Source organism: Melospiza melodia, chromosome 25, assembly GCF_035770615.1.
Source record: "Melospiza melodia melodia isolate bMelMel2 chromosome 25, bMelMel2.pri, whole genome shotgun sequence".
Taxonomy (NCBI): Eukaryota; Metazoa; Chordata; class Aves; order Passeriformes; family Passerellidae; genus Melospiza; species Melospiza melodia.
In genome coordinates, this window is record NC_086218.1 from 10,696,320 (window position 1) to 10,710,685 (window position 14,366).

Here is a 14,366-nt window from a genome sequence, read left to right on the forward strand (position 1 = left end):
CGGTGGGAAATGGGTGCACTGGGTAGAGACATGGGGCTTCAGCTGGAACAGCAATTCTTCTCCACCTTTTAAAACTAAATAAAATATCCCAGAAAGTCACCACCCATTTCTTGCCTAATTGCTCATCCAGCAGCAGAAAAGCCTGTTTGCCAAGGGCTTTCTCAAGTGCATCCAAGGGATTTTTGCCAGGAATGCTGGACTAATCCCAAGATAAAACAATGCTTTCTCTAGCTCGGGAGGAGCAGCAGGGTTTTTTTAAAAAACATTGTTCTTGTGTGAGGAATATTTCAGCCAGGCACAAGGCAGGACTTGTGAAAATCAAATCTCAGGACTCAGACTCTGATGTCTCTGACATCTGTGTTAAAACTCACCTGCAAACACTCAGGGAACCGTTCAGGTTTTCCAGAACATCCTTCCTTGACTGTTCCAGGACTCAAGTACCACAAATCCAAATTCCACCCCCAGAAACACACACCATTCTGCAGATTTCCACAACCAGAAAGAAAATTCCCTTACTCCATTCCTTCCCCCAGGTGGACATACCCCGAGAAGTAATCCAATACAATAGTCTCAATTTATTTGAAATAATTCGGTTTGAAAACTTTTTAATTTAAAATTTACAGCACACATGGGGAGGAAACATGTTTTGTTACAACTAAAAGTTACCAGAAGAGTGCTGCAGGGCTGTTGTCTTTAATTTAACACTGTCATGGCTTTATTCAAAACACAGTTGCACAAAATCAGTTACTCCAAAGTTTCAGGAAAGAGTCGGAGAAGGAACCAAACCACACTATATACAGACTGCCATACAAAGAGCATTAAAATAGGACAAAACCTCTACAAAATATAAAACCCACCCTGACGTATTTGCATGAAAAGACCACCCACCAAGCAAAAAAGTTTCAAAAGTTATCTGGAGGCTCTGAATTCCTCGTTAAAAAACGCTGTTGCTGCATGCCGAGCGGAGGACACGGGACGGGGACGGTGACACTGGGACAGATTCTGGGGTTCGTGAGGGGCTCAGGTTCCACGTGGTGGAACTGTGGCTGTTTGGGGAGTGGGAAGTCTGGCCTAGAAAAGGGCTGTCACCCCTCAGAGCTCTGGTCTTGCTTACCCAAACAAGCCCACTACCCACATTATTTTAATCCATCAAAATAGACTCTTTTTTTTTTTTTCTTCTTCTTCTTCCATTTAAAACTAATTTTATCTGCATCAGTAACAGTTAAGTAAAACCCTGACATGGAGGTGCTCTAACATACACACTTATAAATAACAAGTTTCAATCTAAGGACAAGAAGCAAAAGGATGGGAAAAACATTTTTCTTTCTCTCAAAGCTGAGCACGGAGTGAGTGCCTCACCCAGAGCCTTCAGGACATGACAACCATGCACTGACCCAGCCAGGACTCATCATCACAAACACAGCACTTGGTTGTGGCTGCAAAGGAAGTTTCACCACAGCTTTTCTAGTGTCTTTAGAGATATCCTTTAAAAAGCACAAAGCCCAAGGAGTCAGTTGTCCCCCAGTGCACCACCAGACTCTGCTTTTGAGGCTGGGAAGGTTCAGGAAAAAACCCAGAGTTAAGGCTCTAGTTGTGAGGGGAAATAAAACCACACACACAGGGAGTGAGTGGGGCTTTGCAGAACTTCAACCCTGCATGATCTAAACTCCACCCAAGAGCTGGAGGTCACACTGAAATTCCTACAGGAACATCCCCCGGGGAACCAGGTGACGAGGGACTGACTCTCTCAGACCCAGGGATCTCCCTCCTCCCACCTGCAGGCTCTCCCCAGTTTCTGGCAGCCAGGACAGATACAAAAACACGTCTCTGCAATAAAGCTGTGTGTGATATTTGGTTCAGGACCTGTGTGAGACTGATGTCAGTCAGTGTGACACCACCACTGCCGTGTGAGACCCAGGTCACGCCTGAAGGAGGAATGCTGGAAGTGAAAATTTGTTTCCAACAGGAAAGGATGATAGACTGGGGCAGATTAGGGATTATAAAGGCTGCTATTAGGAATTACAAAAGCCTCTCTGCACATCCCTCATGCTCTCTCTGCAGCCACTCAATATAAACCCCCAAATATTCCCAACTGTTACACACAAACCGAGTGTTTTACATCCAGATTTAAACAGTTGAAGAGGTGAAGTGCAGAGAAAGGCCAACCTGGGTTCAATTCTTCCCTTCAACAGTTCTAGAAAAGCTGGGGGGTGGAAAACAACACGCTTGGAGGAGTTACCCGTTCACTTCTGCATCAGAAATGCATATTTCATCTATTTTATACATTTTATAGCCATGAGTGGTGCAGAATTCCCAGAATGACAATGCAAGAGCAAAGTGAGTGAAAGTTTAACAAAGACTTCTGGCAAAAAGGTTTAAAACTACACATTAATTGCTTTGTTAATACCTGCAGTGACAATGGACTTGGGGGAAAATTTATGGATTGCAACCCTGTAAGGATCACAACTCTTTCAGTTTGCCAAAATACACTCCTGAAGGAATCTAGTGGATACTCCAAACACTGAACATTGGAGCAAGCAGGAAAACAAAAACATCTTCTGAAACCCACTGAGGCTTTACCCTGGAATACCCAAAATAGAGAGGAGCCTTCAAAAAAAAAAAAAAAAAAAACAACACAGGAAAAAAAAAATCACAGGAGTCACCTTTTAAAAAAACAAACATGGGTGTCATCTAGTTAGGGGTTTCCAGTTGAATCCATGGAAAACTTGGCCTAGAGTCAACTGATTTAACAGAGAGTGGGGAATTCGCTGTACAGCACTTTTCAGTTCAGCCTTTTAAGCATAAAAACTTGAAAATTCTGAATGAAAACTCCCAATATTAAACCCATGGGACATGGGGTTGGATTCAGGGCTAACAATGACCAACACAGCAAGATTGTATGAAATGAAAGAGCTCCAAAGAAAAGTCTGGTGGGGGGAATTTGCCAACGGCTTCAGTGATTATAGGGCTGAAAATTGTTCTCTACAGAAGGTTCCCTATGGGCTATCAGAGCTTATCTGGAATGATAAAAGGGGCAGGAATAGTAAAACCACACTTCTGCTATAAAAAGTTAACATAGGATTTCTGTCAGGACATCTATGGTACATGGACATACAGAGCTGCATAATCACTATTGCGTCTTCCTCAACTGGAGAGTCTGGTCCTGCAAGTTAATCCTCCTCTTCCTCGCCTTCATCCTCGGGCTCTCGTTTCCTCTTCTCGCCTCGGACTCCCTCTGCTAAGGAGAGAGGGACACACACAGCCCATGATGGTCTGTCCATGGAGAACAGGAGGGGAGGGGAATGGGGAGCGTGTGTGGGGTGCAGGTGCTCCTGATGGGACATCCCAGCCCAGGATCCTGCACAAAATCCCTGGATTTCTGTGGCAAAGGGACAGAACATTCCAGCCCAGGATCCTGTAGAATATCCCTGGATTTCTGTGGCAAAGGGACAGAACATTCCAGCCCAGGATCCTGTAGAATATCCCTGGATTTCTGTGGCAAAGGGACAGAACATTCCAGCCCAGGATCCTGTAGAATATCCCTGAATTTCTGTGGCAAAGAGCCAGAACATCCCAGCCCAGGATCCTGTAGAATATCCCTGGATTTCTGTGCCCAAGGGCCAGAAGATCCCAGCCCAGGGTCCTGCACAACATCCCTGGGATTTCTGTGGCAAAGAGCTGGATTTAGGTGGTGTGCTGTGGAACATTCCAGCCCAGGATCCTGCAAAACATCCCTGGATTTTCTGTGGCAGAGGGACAGAACATCCCAACCCAGGATCCTGTACAAAATCCCTGGATTTTCTGTGCCAAAGAGCCAAAACATCCCAACCCAGGATCCTGCAGAATACCCCTGGGATTTCTGTGTCAAAGGGCCAGAAGATCCTGGAGAACATCCTGGGATCCATCCCAGGATCCTGGAGAACATCTCCAGGTTTTCTGTGCCCAAGGGCTGATTTGGGTGCTGTGCTGTGGAACATCCCTGATTTTCAGTGCCCAAGGGCTGATTTGGGCGCTGTGCTTTGGAACATCCCAGTTTTTCAGTGCCCAAGGGCTGATTTGGGTGCTTGCTGTGCTCTCTGCTGGTGGGAGCCTGCAGTGCAATGCTGCCCCAGCCAGTCCAGGGGCTCACCCTGGCTCCAGGATTTGTACAAAGTGAAGAATTCACACTGCTCCTTCAGAAATATTGTTTTTGCAAGTGGAAAATCCAGCTCCCAAACCTGCTCCCAGCATGTGGAGGAGATGGGAGCTCAGCTGGGGAGAAATTCTGGGATTTCATCTTTACAAAGATGTGGAATTTTTGATGAAAAAACTTATTAAAAATACTCCAGTAAGCCACTTCTTGCTAACAGAACTTTGTGCCAGGATTGCATCTGGAGAAGCTGGATAAAGGGAAAGAGCACAGCAGAGCCCCACTCCTCTCCACATCAAAGAACAATTTCCAACTGCACAGCAGACAGTGCCTTTCCTTTCAGAAAACTCTTGTTTCTTCCTCACTTTAATTTTTTGTGTTAGTGTGCATGCCCCAAACCCACAAAGACAATTACAGAGAATTGATTGTTTCAGTCACAACTTCAATCCTTGAGCACTTACCTTCTTCCTCCTCATCACCTCCTTCAACGTAGTCATCATCATCCTCTTCATCCTGTACAAAAATTGGGAGATATCTTTACAATTGCTGTTTATTGAAGTCTTGTTTCCACAATGATCCCAAGCAGAAATCCAGGAATTCCCTGCAATTTCCCCACCAGGGCATCAGTCAGCCCTAGAGACTCATTTATTTGCTTTTCCTCACTGTTCACTTCTTTAAGCCAGCTCAAAGTTATTGAAAAATTAACTGTGATAAGAGATGCCAGCAGCTCTAGATTGCCTTTGAACCCACAGTAAGGGCCTGGAGGAAAAGGTGCATAACTCTGTGAAAACAAGTGAGTTTTTGTGGGGTTTTTGTCTTGTTTTAAAGCTGATAGATGAGGAATGTAAATTAATTACAATTAGCTCCAGAGAACTCAACAAACCCAAGTCTTGTTTTTATATCCCTGTGCTTGGTGGAATTTTGTACACAGGGGAGTGTGACAAATCAAAATGGGGAAATAAACCTCTGATAGTGGCTCTTGGAATATTGGAATTAAACCCACACCACATGAACTCCCTGGCAGGAAATAAACTCTTATCAGAGAACCAGCAGTGGCTGGGCACAGGACCCCAAATCCCCTTCAATCCCAAATGGGGGGGCTGCTCTGGGGCACAAACCCCACCCCTGTGGAGACCCTGCAGGACCTGAGCAGGACCCAGAGCTTCACTGCTGTCCTGTAATTTGTGTGATCAGTTTATAGCTGCAAGAACTCCACTCATCACCTCCTGAAGGCTGTTTTCTGTTCTCTGGGAACTGTACCAGAAGTGTTTTCTGTAACCACAGAACCCCACAGGAGCTTCTCTTTGCTTCCTGCACTTGGCAGCATTTGCAAACTTTACCTGAATTTCTTCTTTCATCAGGTATGAAAGACCAACTTCCTCCTCCTCTTCACCTTCACCCAAATCTGAAGCTCCATCATCTTCATCATCATCTTCTTCATATTCTCCTGGAGGCCCAGCTTCATTCTCATCATCATCATCATCTTCATCCCCCTCTGCAATGAAGGACACACATATGAGACCAGAAATTCAGTTCCATTCTCTCCTCTCTGACTACAGCAGGCTGGGCTTGCCCTAATAGTTTTTTTCCTGAAGGATTTTGGGATTTTTATTTTTTTTCTAAATCCAGGCAACACATAGGAAATTACCATGATTGTAACCAAGTTAAATTTTGTCATTTTTTCTCTAAGAAAGACTCCCAGTGTTTTTCCATCACAAGCTTCAGGCAAAACTTTTGACGTCTGAAGCAGCTGCAAATACAAAATCCTGCCAGCCCTAAGAGCCCCCTTAAGGGCTGCAACCAAGCTGGGACCAAAAGGAACTAGGTGTGCTTTTGGAGCTAAAATTTGTATTATACTAAAACAGGGGCCTGAAACCATTACAAAACCCTGTAAAATTGTAATTTTTAATTCAAAATAGTGTGCATGTCCCCTTGCTCTGTATCACTCAGTGGCACAAAGGGCTTTACTGCTGGCAATAAGAATATTTGTGTCTTTGAAAAAGTATCTTTAGTCCAATTCCCCCGGTTTGTTTCAGGAAATTACCATCATCATCATCTTCCGAGTCTGGTGCCTCGTTGTCCTCCTGATCAAACCCATCCAGGTATGTGATCTGCTGGAGCAGCTCAAAGATGCTGTCCCTGTAGTCCTCAAGGTTTGTAATCTCACAGTTGAACAGGTCAAGACTCTTCAAATTCTTCAGATTTTGCTGAAAATAAATGAAAATATTTGGTTTTTTCCTGTGGTGCTCCCAGATACAGCAGGGTGACAACCCAATAATTTACTTTATCATCATCTCTCATTTCTAGTTAGAATTTTCTCCCTCAAATTCAGCCCAAGTTGCTGTCAGCAGCCAAATCCCCACTGAAGGCACTTGTGTGGAATAACTCCCAACCTTGGGGGTTGGGTTATGTGTGCAGAGCCCAGTTTTGGACAGAATCATCCAGAAAAACGGGTGAATGGATCACCAGTGGCAGCTCCCTCCTCTTCCTCGCTGTATCACACCCGTGTCTGAGTCACTTCACATTTTAATGAAAACTCAGCAGACAAACACACCTTAACCAACAAGCACAGAGGAATCAGCATCATACCATGGTCACTTTTTCTTCAAAGACAAAACCAAGCCCAACCATCTCTGATTTGGGACATCCCATCCCATTTTCCAGCAGTGGGGTTCCACATGCTGTCCTATAGCCATGGCACCGAGTCTATCAGCCACGAGATTTTATCAATCCATTGCAAAAATATTAAAGGTTCTTGATAAAAAATAGTATTTATTACATTTTCCCAGAGGCCCTCCCATTTCATACTCACAAGAGCTTCCACAGTGCCAAGATCTTTGATTTTGTTGCCACTTAGATTTAGATATGTGAGATTAGGACATCTCTCTGCAAGGACCTCCAGGCCTCCAGAAATGACATTGTCGCTCAACTCCAGCTATTGGACAGGAAAAAAAGGAATTAACAAATAGATTTTCAGCCTCAGAATCAGCTGCATCATTGTTAATTGTTCTCCCTTTAAGCATGTAATCACTTTTGAAGATTCACCCAAGGTATAAAGCTTTAGCTGTTAAAAAGTTCCTTTAAGTTGAGAATTATAAACTGTTCTTTAAAGTCTCATGGGTTTGGGCACCTCAGTTTTAAGTTACCAGGACTGGAGTTAATTGGGTGACCCAAGAGCCTCCTACCAATGCACAGCTGGACCTTCACAACATTCAAGAGTTACAGCCCCAAGAATCACTGACCAAAACCCAAACCCAGCCCACCATAATTAACTGGAAACACCCAAAAGAATTTAAATTCTTAAAAGCACGTTTCAGACGCCCACAAAGCAACTTCAGCACCACAGGAGTGCTGCAAGGTGCAGCCATGGCTCTGCCACCCCAAAGGCACCGACCTTCCGGAGCTTGCTCAGCGTGGGCAGCTTGGCCAGGGATGTCAGCTCCACGTTGGCCATGCTGAGGAACTGGAGCTCCTTGAACGAGTCGTTGAGCCCTTCGATCTCGCCGTTGCTGGAGCGGCAGTTATCGAGCACCAACTCTGTCACCTGCAATCAGGGCACACGTGGATGTCACAGCAGCAAATTCACCTGAAACCCACCCCCAGGGACTGAAATTCACCCAAACCCACCCCAGGGACGGGGCAGTGCCTGCACGTTTGGGGTTTCATTTCAAATCAGAGCGGATTTCTGCCCAGAAATCATCAACGCTCGCCTAATTTAAAAATTAGGCAGTAGTTTCCTGTTCTCCGAGCATGCATTAAACTTTGCAAAAACAGCCACCTGACCCCAAAACTCCATCATACAGCTCCCCACAGAAGCACTGCAGCCAACCAACTGCCGACTTCTCCTCATCATTTAACTGTGCCTAACCAAACTCATAAAACCAGTTTCTCTGTGAACCTAAAACCTTCTGCCTCCAGATTATTTTACCAGAGATTCCTAGAGGTTAATGGAGCCCCAAATAAATAATTTCCTTCATAATCAATACAGGTCGCGTACTTGGAGAAGCAGCAACAAGAAGCAGCCAATTAATTTTAAATTATTTTATCTGGAGTGGAACATCCACTTGGCAAAGGACAGGCACAAGGTGACTTCTTTTCCCCGCACACTAAAATTTTGGGAGTGCTGCCGACCCCTAGCACCACAAGGCCAGCTTCCCACTTTTCCTTTACTTATTCATTTAAAAACGCCCATTATTCCACACAGACACCAAATTTTAAGGCAAGCTGCCGGGAGGAGAGGGAGGATCCCAGCTCCATCCCCAGCTGACGAGGCCTCTCCGAGTACCTGCCACCCCAAACACCACCGGGCGCGCTAAACCAACACTTTCGGGCAGTTTTTTTTTTTTCCCCAGAAAAACCCCACGTGCGGCGGGTCAGGGAAAGCGAAAGTCTCCGGACTTTACTCCTGGGGAGAACCGGGCGCGGGTTTCTCCGTTGGCGGAGCGGGGAGCGATGCTCGGGAGCCCCGGGAGGCGGCGGGGGCAGCGCGGGGCCCGGCGCGCACGTGCGCTCCCGCCTCGCCAGCGGCTCGGGGCTTTTTTAAAAAAATTTTTTTTTTTTTTTTTTTTTTTTTTTGGGCTCTTTCCTAAGAAATTGAAAGTTGGACGCGCTGGGAAGGGGGAAGCGGGAGGGGTACGGGGACCCCCCACGGGGTGGCGGGCGCGGGAAAGAACGTTAATTATACTAATTAAAGGCGCCGGGATGAGCGGCGGGCCGCGGCCGGGGCCGCCGCCGTGACCTGTTTACTGCGGCCGGGGGAAGCGGCGGATTAACGTCGGGGGAAGCCGAGGCCGCCGCGCCCCCCGGGAACTTCGGGGCACCCCGAGAGAGGAGGCGGAGGGGGAATGAGGGGGGGCCGCGGGTCCCGGGGCCGCGCCGGAAGCGCCGCCCGCGCCCCGCCGGGCCCTGCGCCACGGCTGACCCAGATTCGGCAGCGGTGCCGCCGGGCCTGCGCGGCCCGAGGCGGCAGCGACGGCCCCACGGGGCGGGGGGAGCGCGCCCCGCCGGCCCCGCCGCCCCTCACCTTCTCGGGGGCCCGGTTCCGCAACTCCAGGTTGATGCGCTTCTTCATCTCCATTGCCCCCCCTCCCGCGGTTCCGCACTGGCGAGGGAGGGTGGCCTAGAGCGGCCGCGAGGGTCGCTGCGGCTGCGGCGGGCGCCGGGAGCGCGCCGGGAGTGGGTCGGGGGTCGCCGGGGCCGCCCCGGCCGCGCCGCTCCGCAGCAGCTCCGGCACCGTCAATGGCCGCCCGCACACTGCGCCTCCATGACACGGCGCATGGCGCCCCCCCCCGGCCACGCCCCGCCCCGGGGCGGGGCTTCCCCGCGCCGCGCCGTCATTGGCGCGGGCGGTGCCGCGCTATTGGCCGAGCGAGCTGCCCGTCAGGACGCGCGGGGGCGGGGTTTGTGCTCGCGCGCGGGGGCCGGCGGGTGCGCGCGCCCTGAGCGGGAGGGGCGGGGCCGGGGGCGAGGCCGGCCCTGAGGGGGCGGGGCCGGGGCGGGGGCCGCGGCTCTGGGGTGGGCGGGGGTCGGGGCTCTGAGGGGGCCGCGGGTCTAAAGGGGTCGCGGCTCTGAGGGGGCCGCGGGTCTAAAGGGGTCGCGGCTCTGAGGGGGCCGCGGGTCTAAAGGGGTCGCGGCTCTGAGGGGGCTGCGGCTCTGTGCGGGTCGCGGGTCTAAAGGGGTCGCGGCTCTGGGGTGAGCGGGGGTCGGGGGTCGCGGCTCTGTGGGGGCCGCACCGTGCCGGGGGTCGCAGCTGTGGGGTGGGCGCGGGTCGGGGATCGCGGCTCTGGCGGGGCCGGGCCGGGCCGAGGGTCGCGGCCGCTGCGGGGTCGGGCCGGGGGTCGCGGCCTCGGGAAGGATCTGCCCGTGGGGCCGCCCCCGGAGCTCCGTGTTCCGAGTGGGCTCCGGGGGCTCACGGGGGTCTCACACACCATAAGGTTCAGCGGCTTTTGCGAATTTGTGTTATTTTTACTTAATTTGCCAGCACTGACAACACATCGGGGAGGGGAGGCAGGTTCACACATCTGGGGAATAGCTCAGTTCCTATAATCTGAGCTGCTCAGGAAGGATATTTGAGGCTCGTATCCCACTCTGTGTGGATATATGGGATTTGTTTCCCCCTCGGGTTGCATGTATGGGATTTATAACCCCCTTGGGGTGGACAGATGGGATTTATATTTCCCTCTAGTTGGATATATGTAATTTAGATCTCCCCAGGTGGATAGATGGGATTTATATCCCTATGGAAATTCTTTTCCTATTTAAAATTAATAATGAATGAATGTTTCTCTATTGAAGCTTTTCTCCTGGAAAATGATCCTTGAAGAGAGCCTGTGAGCCACTGATATCCCTCATGCCCAGGCGGGACAATTGTGGGACAAGCAGTTGTAAATATTTACATATTGACTCTTTTAACTTTGGAGACACAAATAACCGGAAACATTTTGGCAGCATGGTGACAGAATTAAAAAAAAAAAAAACCAACAACCCAACATGGGAGTCTAGGTTTGTTCCAGCTTTCTGTAAACTCCGTGGAGAAAATATTTCCCTGGGATGGTTTGATAAGGAGCTGCTGGAAAACAGCAGAGACCTGGAGAGCTTTCTGCTCGCTTCCCTTAAGGAGGTAACTGGGAAAGGTTCTCACAGCTGCAGGGAAAATCCTCTTTGTGTTAAAGCTGCTTATCCCAGGGGTTTGCCAGGAGAGCTGGGTGGCTGCTCATGGAGACACCAACACCCTCTGAGTAGGGTGGAAAAGGGTAAATCTAGGAAAAGAACTTGTGAAAGCCAGGAGGATGGTGTCACTTTGGAATTAAAGAGGTTTGGGTGAATATTCCCAGCTTTGGGAGCAGGGAGGACATGTCCAGCTGTCCATCCGTGGTGTCTTTGGATATTGCTGTCCCAAAACATCACTAGAAGGTGAAGATTTGGTTTCAGGATTTGGGAATGATTCAATTTACATTTAGGTCCGGTTACAACAAACTGCTTTATTTTCTGACTCTGCATTAGAGGGATGGTTTGTAGAAATAAACTCACAACCTTCATCCACATCTTTTATTTTCCTTTAATTGCTTTTTCACTCCACTCCAGGGTTGGAAATCTCACTGCTGTGTGATCCTGAACCATTTTCCGGGGCGTTCTTGGCTTTTCTCGATCCACCTTGATGGCAGCACCAAGCCAGGAGGTGGCACTGCCAGGCAGCGCGTCCGGTCCCGCTCTGAACCCGCCTCCAGCCTTTGTAAATAACAAAAGTTTTCTTCTTTGTACCTGCCCTGGGAGATTCCCCCGGGATCCGGGAGGGCTCTGGGGATTTGTGACCACCACGAGTCTCCTTCAGCACCCCTTGACTAAGCCTCTTTTGTCCCGGGTACACCTGGGCCAGTTTGCCGCATCTCCTTCCTGTTACCTCTCCCAAGGAAAAGCAACACAGGCACCAAGTGTGGGGATTGCAGTTTTCTCTTCCCCAAAAAGGAATTTAACTCTGATTTCCTGACCAAAACCACCCATTGCTGTGATGGTTTGCTCTCCATGGTGGGGTTGGAGGTTTTCTGGTCCATCTTCTCCCAGATATTGTGGGTGTTTGTGGAAAATAAGCAGTTCTGGAAGAAACAAAGTTGGAAGCTCCTGGGTTTAGAGGCTCGAGAAGATCCTTTTGATGGGACAAGCACTGCACACATTGTTTGCATTTGTTATTCCAGTTCTGGATTATTTACCATGAGACACCATGCACCAGGTGTTGGGAGTTTTATTGGCAGAGGTTTTTATTTACAGCAGAATCCGAGGAAACAGGAAAGGCCTGAAGGATTGCTGAGCTGCTCTCACCAAAACCTTCAGCCACAAAATCTCAGCAGTTCCAGAACAGAGACGACGCCTCATGGAGAGGATTTATTTCATCATCAACACCTGGCAGTGTCCTGGTCACCATCCCAGCCACAAGGTCTGGAATGAAGGAAAAAGGTGAGCAGAGAGTGGTGGGACAGGGCTTGGAGCATTCCTGGGATGTGTGAGAGCTCCAGTGGGGAAAGCTTGGCCAGGTGGGATGGAGCTTTGGAGGAACCTCATCAGGAAGGTGGAAGCAGCTGCTCTGTGAGGTTCACCCCAACCCAAACCACCCCAGGGGTTTGTGGAGCAGGGTGGAGGAGCCTGGCTGCTCACAGCAGTGAAGGTCCCACTGAGTGCCAAGGTCACTGGGAAAACGCCCTGGAAAGCCTCTCCAGGCCATCACTGGGGTCACAGCTGGGTGGGCTCTTATCTGCCTGGAAGGGCTTCTTATCTTCCCATTGTTCTGGAAAGTTGCTGCTTCAGAAAGAATTGCATTCCCCGGGGTTGAAGGACACACTTGGACTGCTGAAGTCCCAGAGTACCTTTGGAGGAGGAGCCTGGGGGTCATAGCAGGAGACCCAGGAAGCTGAGGAGGATGATGAGGGTGAGGTGGCCCTGCAGGGACGACCCCAATGACTCCTGATGAAAATCCTGGCGAGTCAAGGAAAAGAAATCAGTCAGAAAGTCCCATGTGCTGAAAGCCTGTGGCAGAGCTGACAGGCACCCACCTGAGAGTCCTTGGCATCCCCTGGAGTGTCCTTGGCATCCCCTGGAGTGTCCTTGGCATCCCCTGGAGCATTTATGTCAGGTAATCCTGAAAGCTCAATGGTGTCATTCCATTCTGAAAAAAACTTGTCATAATCTATGTCTCCAGTGGTGTTTGTCTGTGTGTGGAGAAAAAGAAATAACCTGAAATGTCACAGCATAGGATTAACTCCTAAGAGAGAGATCCCTCCTTGGGATGGTTTGATGGTGTTTAATTGGGAAAACAAGGAATTTCCCATTGGAGCATTAAATAAATCCCAACTCAAACCATCCCATGATTGCTGTTCATGGACACTCTGCTCAAACTCAATTTTTTCTGTGGTCTAAAAATCAGCAGCTTTAACCCATTCATTCATCCTTGTGGCAGAGATTTGGGTGAGGAAAATCTGTTTTTTAGGGGAATGCCAACTCACCTCATATGAATCAAACTCGTACACGTACGTGGCAGGGGTTGCTGTGGCATTGTCATAGTAATAATCCTCTGTGGAATAATAGTAATCACCTGGAATGGAAACAGCTCCAGGTGAGGTGGCACTGTGGGGACTGGGGACTCCTGACTAATATGGGGTGGGATGAGTCCCTCCCCCATGTCCTGGGTTGTGACCACCCAGCTTTTCCCCCCTTGTGTAACTCAAATTAATCTGGACAACTCAGATAAATCCCCTCCCAGCCCTCGTTATCCCAACTCTCTCTTGCGGTTTGTGGAAAATGGTAAAAATTATTAAAAAAAAAAAAAAAGGCATTTCTCACTTAAATGAGTCATGTATTCAAATAAATCCGGGGTGATCTCCTCCTCATCCTCGACCTCCGCCTTCCCTGAAAGCAAAGGAACAACCAAGGCATCACCACGAGGCTGTGGGGTCATGGGAAGCTTCATTGGTTTATTGGTGCCTTGGGCAAAACCCCTTTCCTGTGGGACTGACCCACAATGGGATCCCAGCTAAAGGTGTGGGAGGTCAGAGCTGGGGTTTTTATTCATTTCTGGGTGTGGATGTGGTGGAAGTGAGAGATGCAGTGGTGGGGATGGAGCCAGAGCTGGGCTGGTTCTCCCCTGGGATGAGCTTCTCCTGCAGGATCCAGCTGTTCCCCTGGGATCAGCCCTTCATCCAGGATCCAGCTGTTCCCCTGGGATCAGCCCCTCTCCAGCTGTTCCCCTGGGATCAGCCCCTCTCCAGCTGTTCCCCTGGGATCAGCCCCTTATCCAGGATCCAGCTGTTCCCCTGGGATCAGCCCTTCATCCAGGATCCAGCTGTTCCCCTGGGATCAGCCCCTCCTGCAGGATCCAGCTGTTCCCCTGGGATCAGCCTCTCCTCCAGGATCCAGCTGTTCCCCTGGGATCAGCCCCTTATCCAGGATCCAGCTGTTCCCCTGGGATCAGCCCCTCTCCAGCTGTTCCCCTGGGATCAGCCCCTCCTGCAGGATCCAGCTGTTCCCCTGGGATCAGCCTCTCCTCCAGGATCCAGCTGTTCCCCTGGGATCAGCACCTCTCCAGCTGTTCCCCTGGGATCAGCCCCTTATCCAGGATCCAGCTGTTCCCCTGGGATCAGCCTCTCCTCCAGGATCCAGCTGTTCCCCTGGGATCAGCCCCTCTCCAGCTGCTCCAGTGCCTTGGCCTGCCAAGGGCTCACAGGGGACCCTGATGTTTTCTTAGGGCTGA

At 49.8% G+C, this 14,366-nt stretch overlaps 1 protein-coding gene and 1 long non-coding RNA gene across 4 annotated transcripts; one reads left to right on the forward strand and one right to left on the reverse strand.

The window, feature by feature from the left end:
* Positions 1-555: 555 nt before the first annotated feature.
* On the reverse strand, positions 556-9,303 carry ANP32E (acidic nuclear phosphoprotein 32 family member E). Of its 2 annotated transcripts, none has more exons than XM_063176555.1 (7): positions 9,153-9,303; positions 7,524-7,673; positions 6,942-7,064; positions 6,174-6,336; positions 5,470-5,624; positions 4,591-4,642; positions 556-3,235 (listed from the first exon to the last, which is right to left on the reverse strand). In XM_063176555.1, the coding sequence occupies exons 1-7, from the start codon at positions 9,204-9,206 to the stop codon at positions 3,171-3,173; spliced, it is 762 nt and encodes a 253-aa protein (XP_063032625.1). In that variant the 5' UTR covers positions 9,207-9,303; the 3' UTR covers positions 556-3,170. The 2 variants fall into 2 exon arrangements, with proteins under 2 accessions (XP_063032625.1, XP_063032624.1); XM_063176554.1 differs by having other exon boundaries at positions 556-3,238; positions 9,153-9,301.
* A 473-nt stretch (positions 9,304-9,776) lies between these two features.
* LOC134429413 (uncharacterized) lies at positions 9,777-12,028 on the forward strand. Of its 2 annotated transcripts, XR_010030582.1 has the most exons (4): positions 9,777-9,820; positions 10,424-10,512; positions 11,213-11,360; positions 11,894-12,028. It is a non-coding gene; the product is annotated as an uncharacterized LOC134429413 (long non-coding RNA). The 2 variants fall into 2 exon arrangements; XR_010030581.1 differs by lacking the exon at positions 9,777-9,820 and having other exon boundaries at positions 10,079-10,512.
* The last annotated feature ends 2,338 nt before the right edge of the window (positions 12,029-14,366 follow it).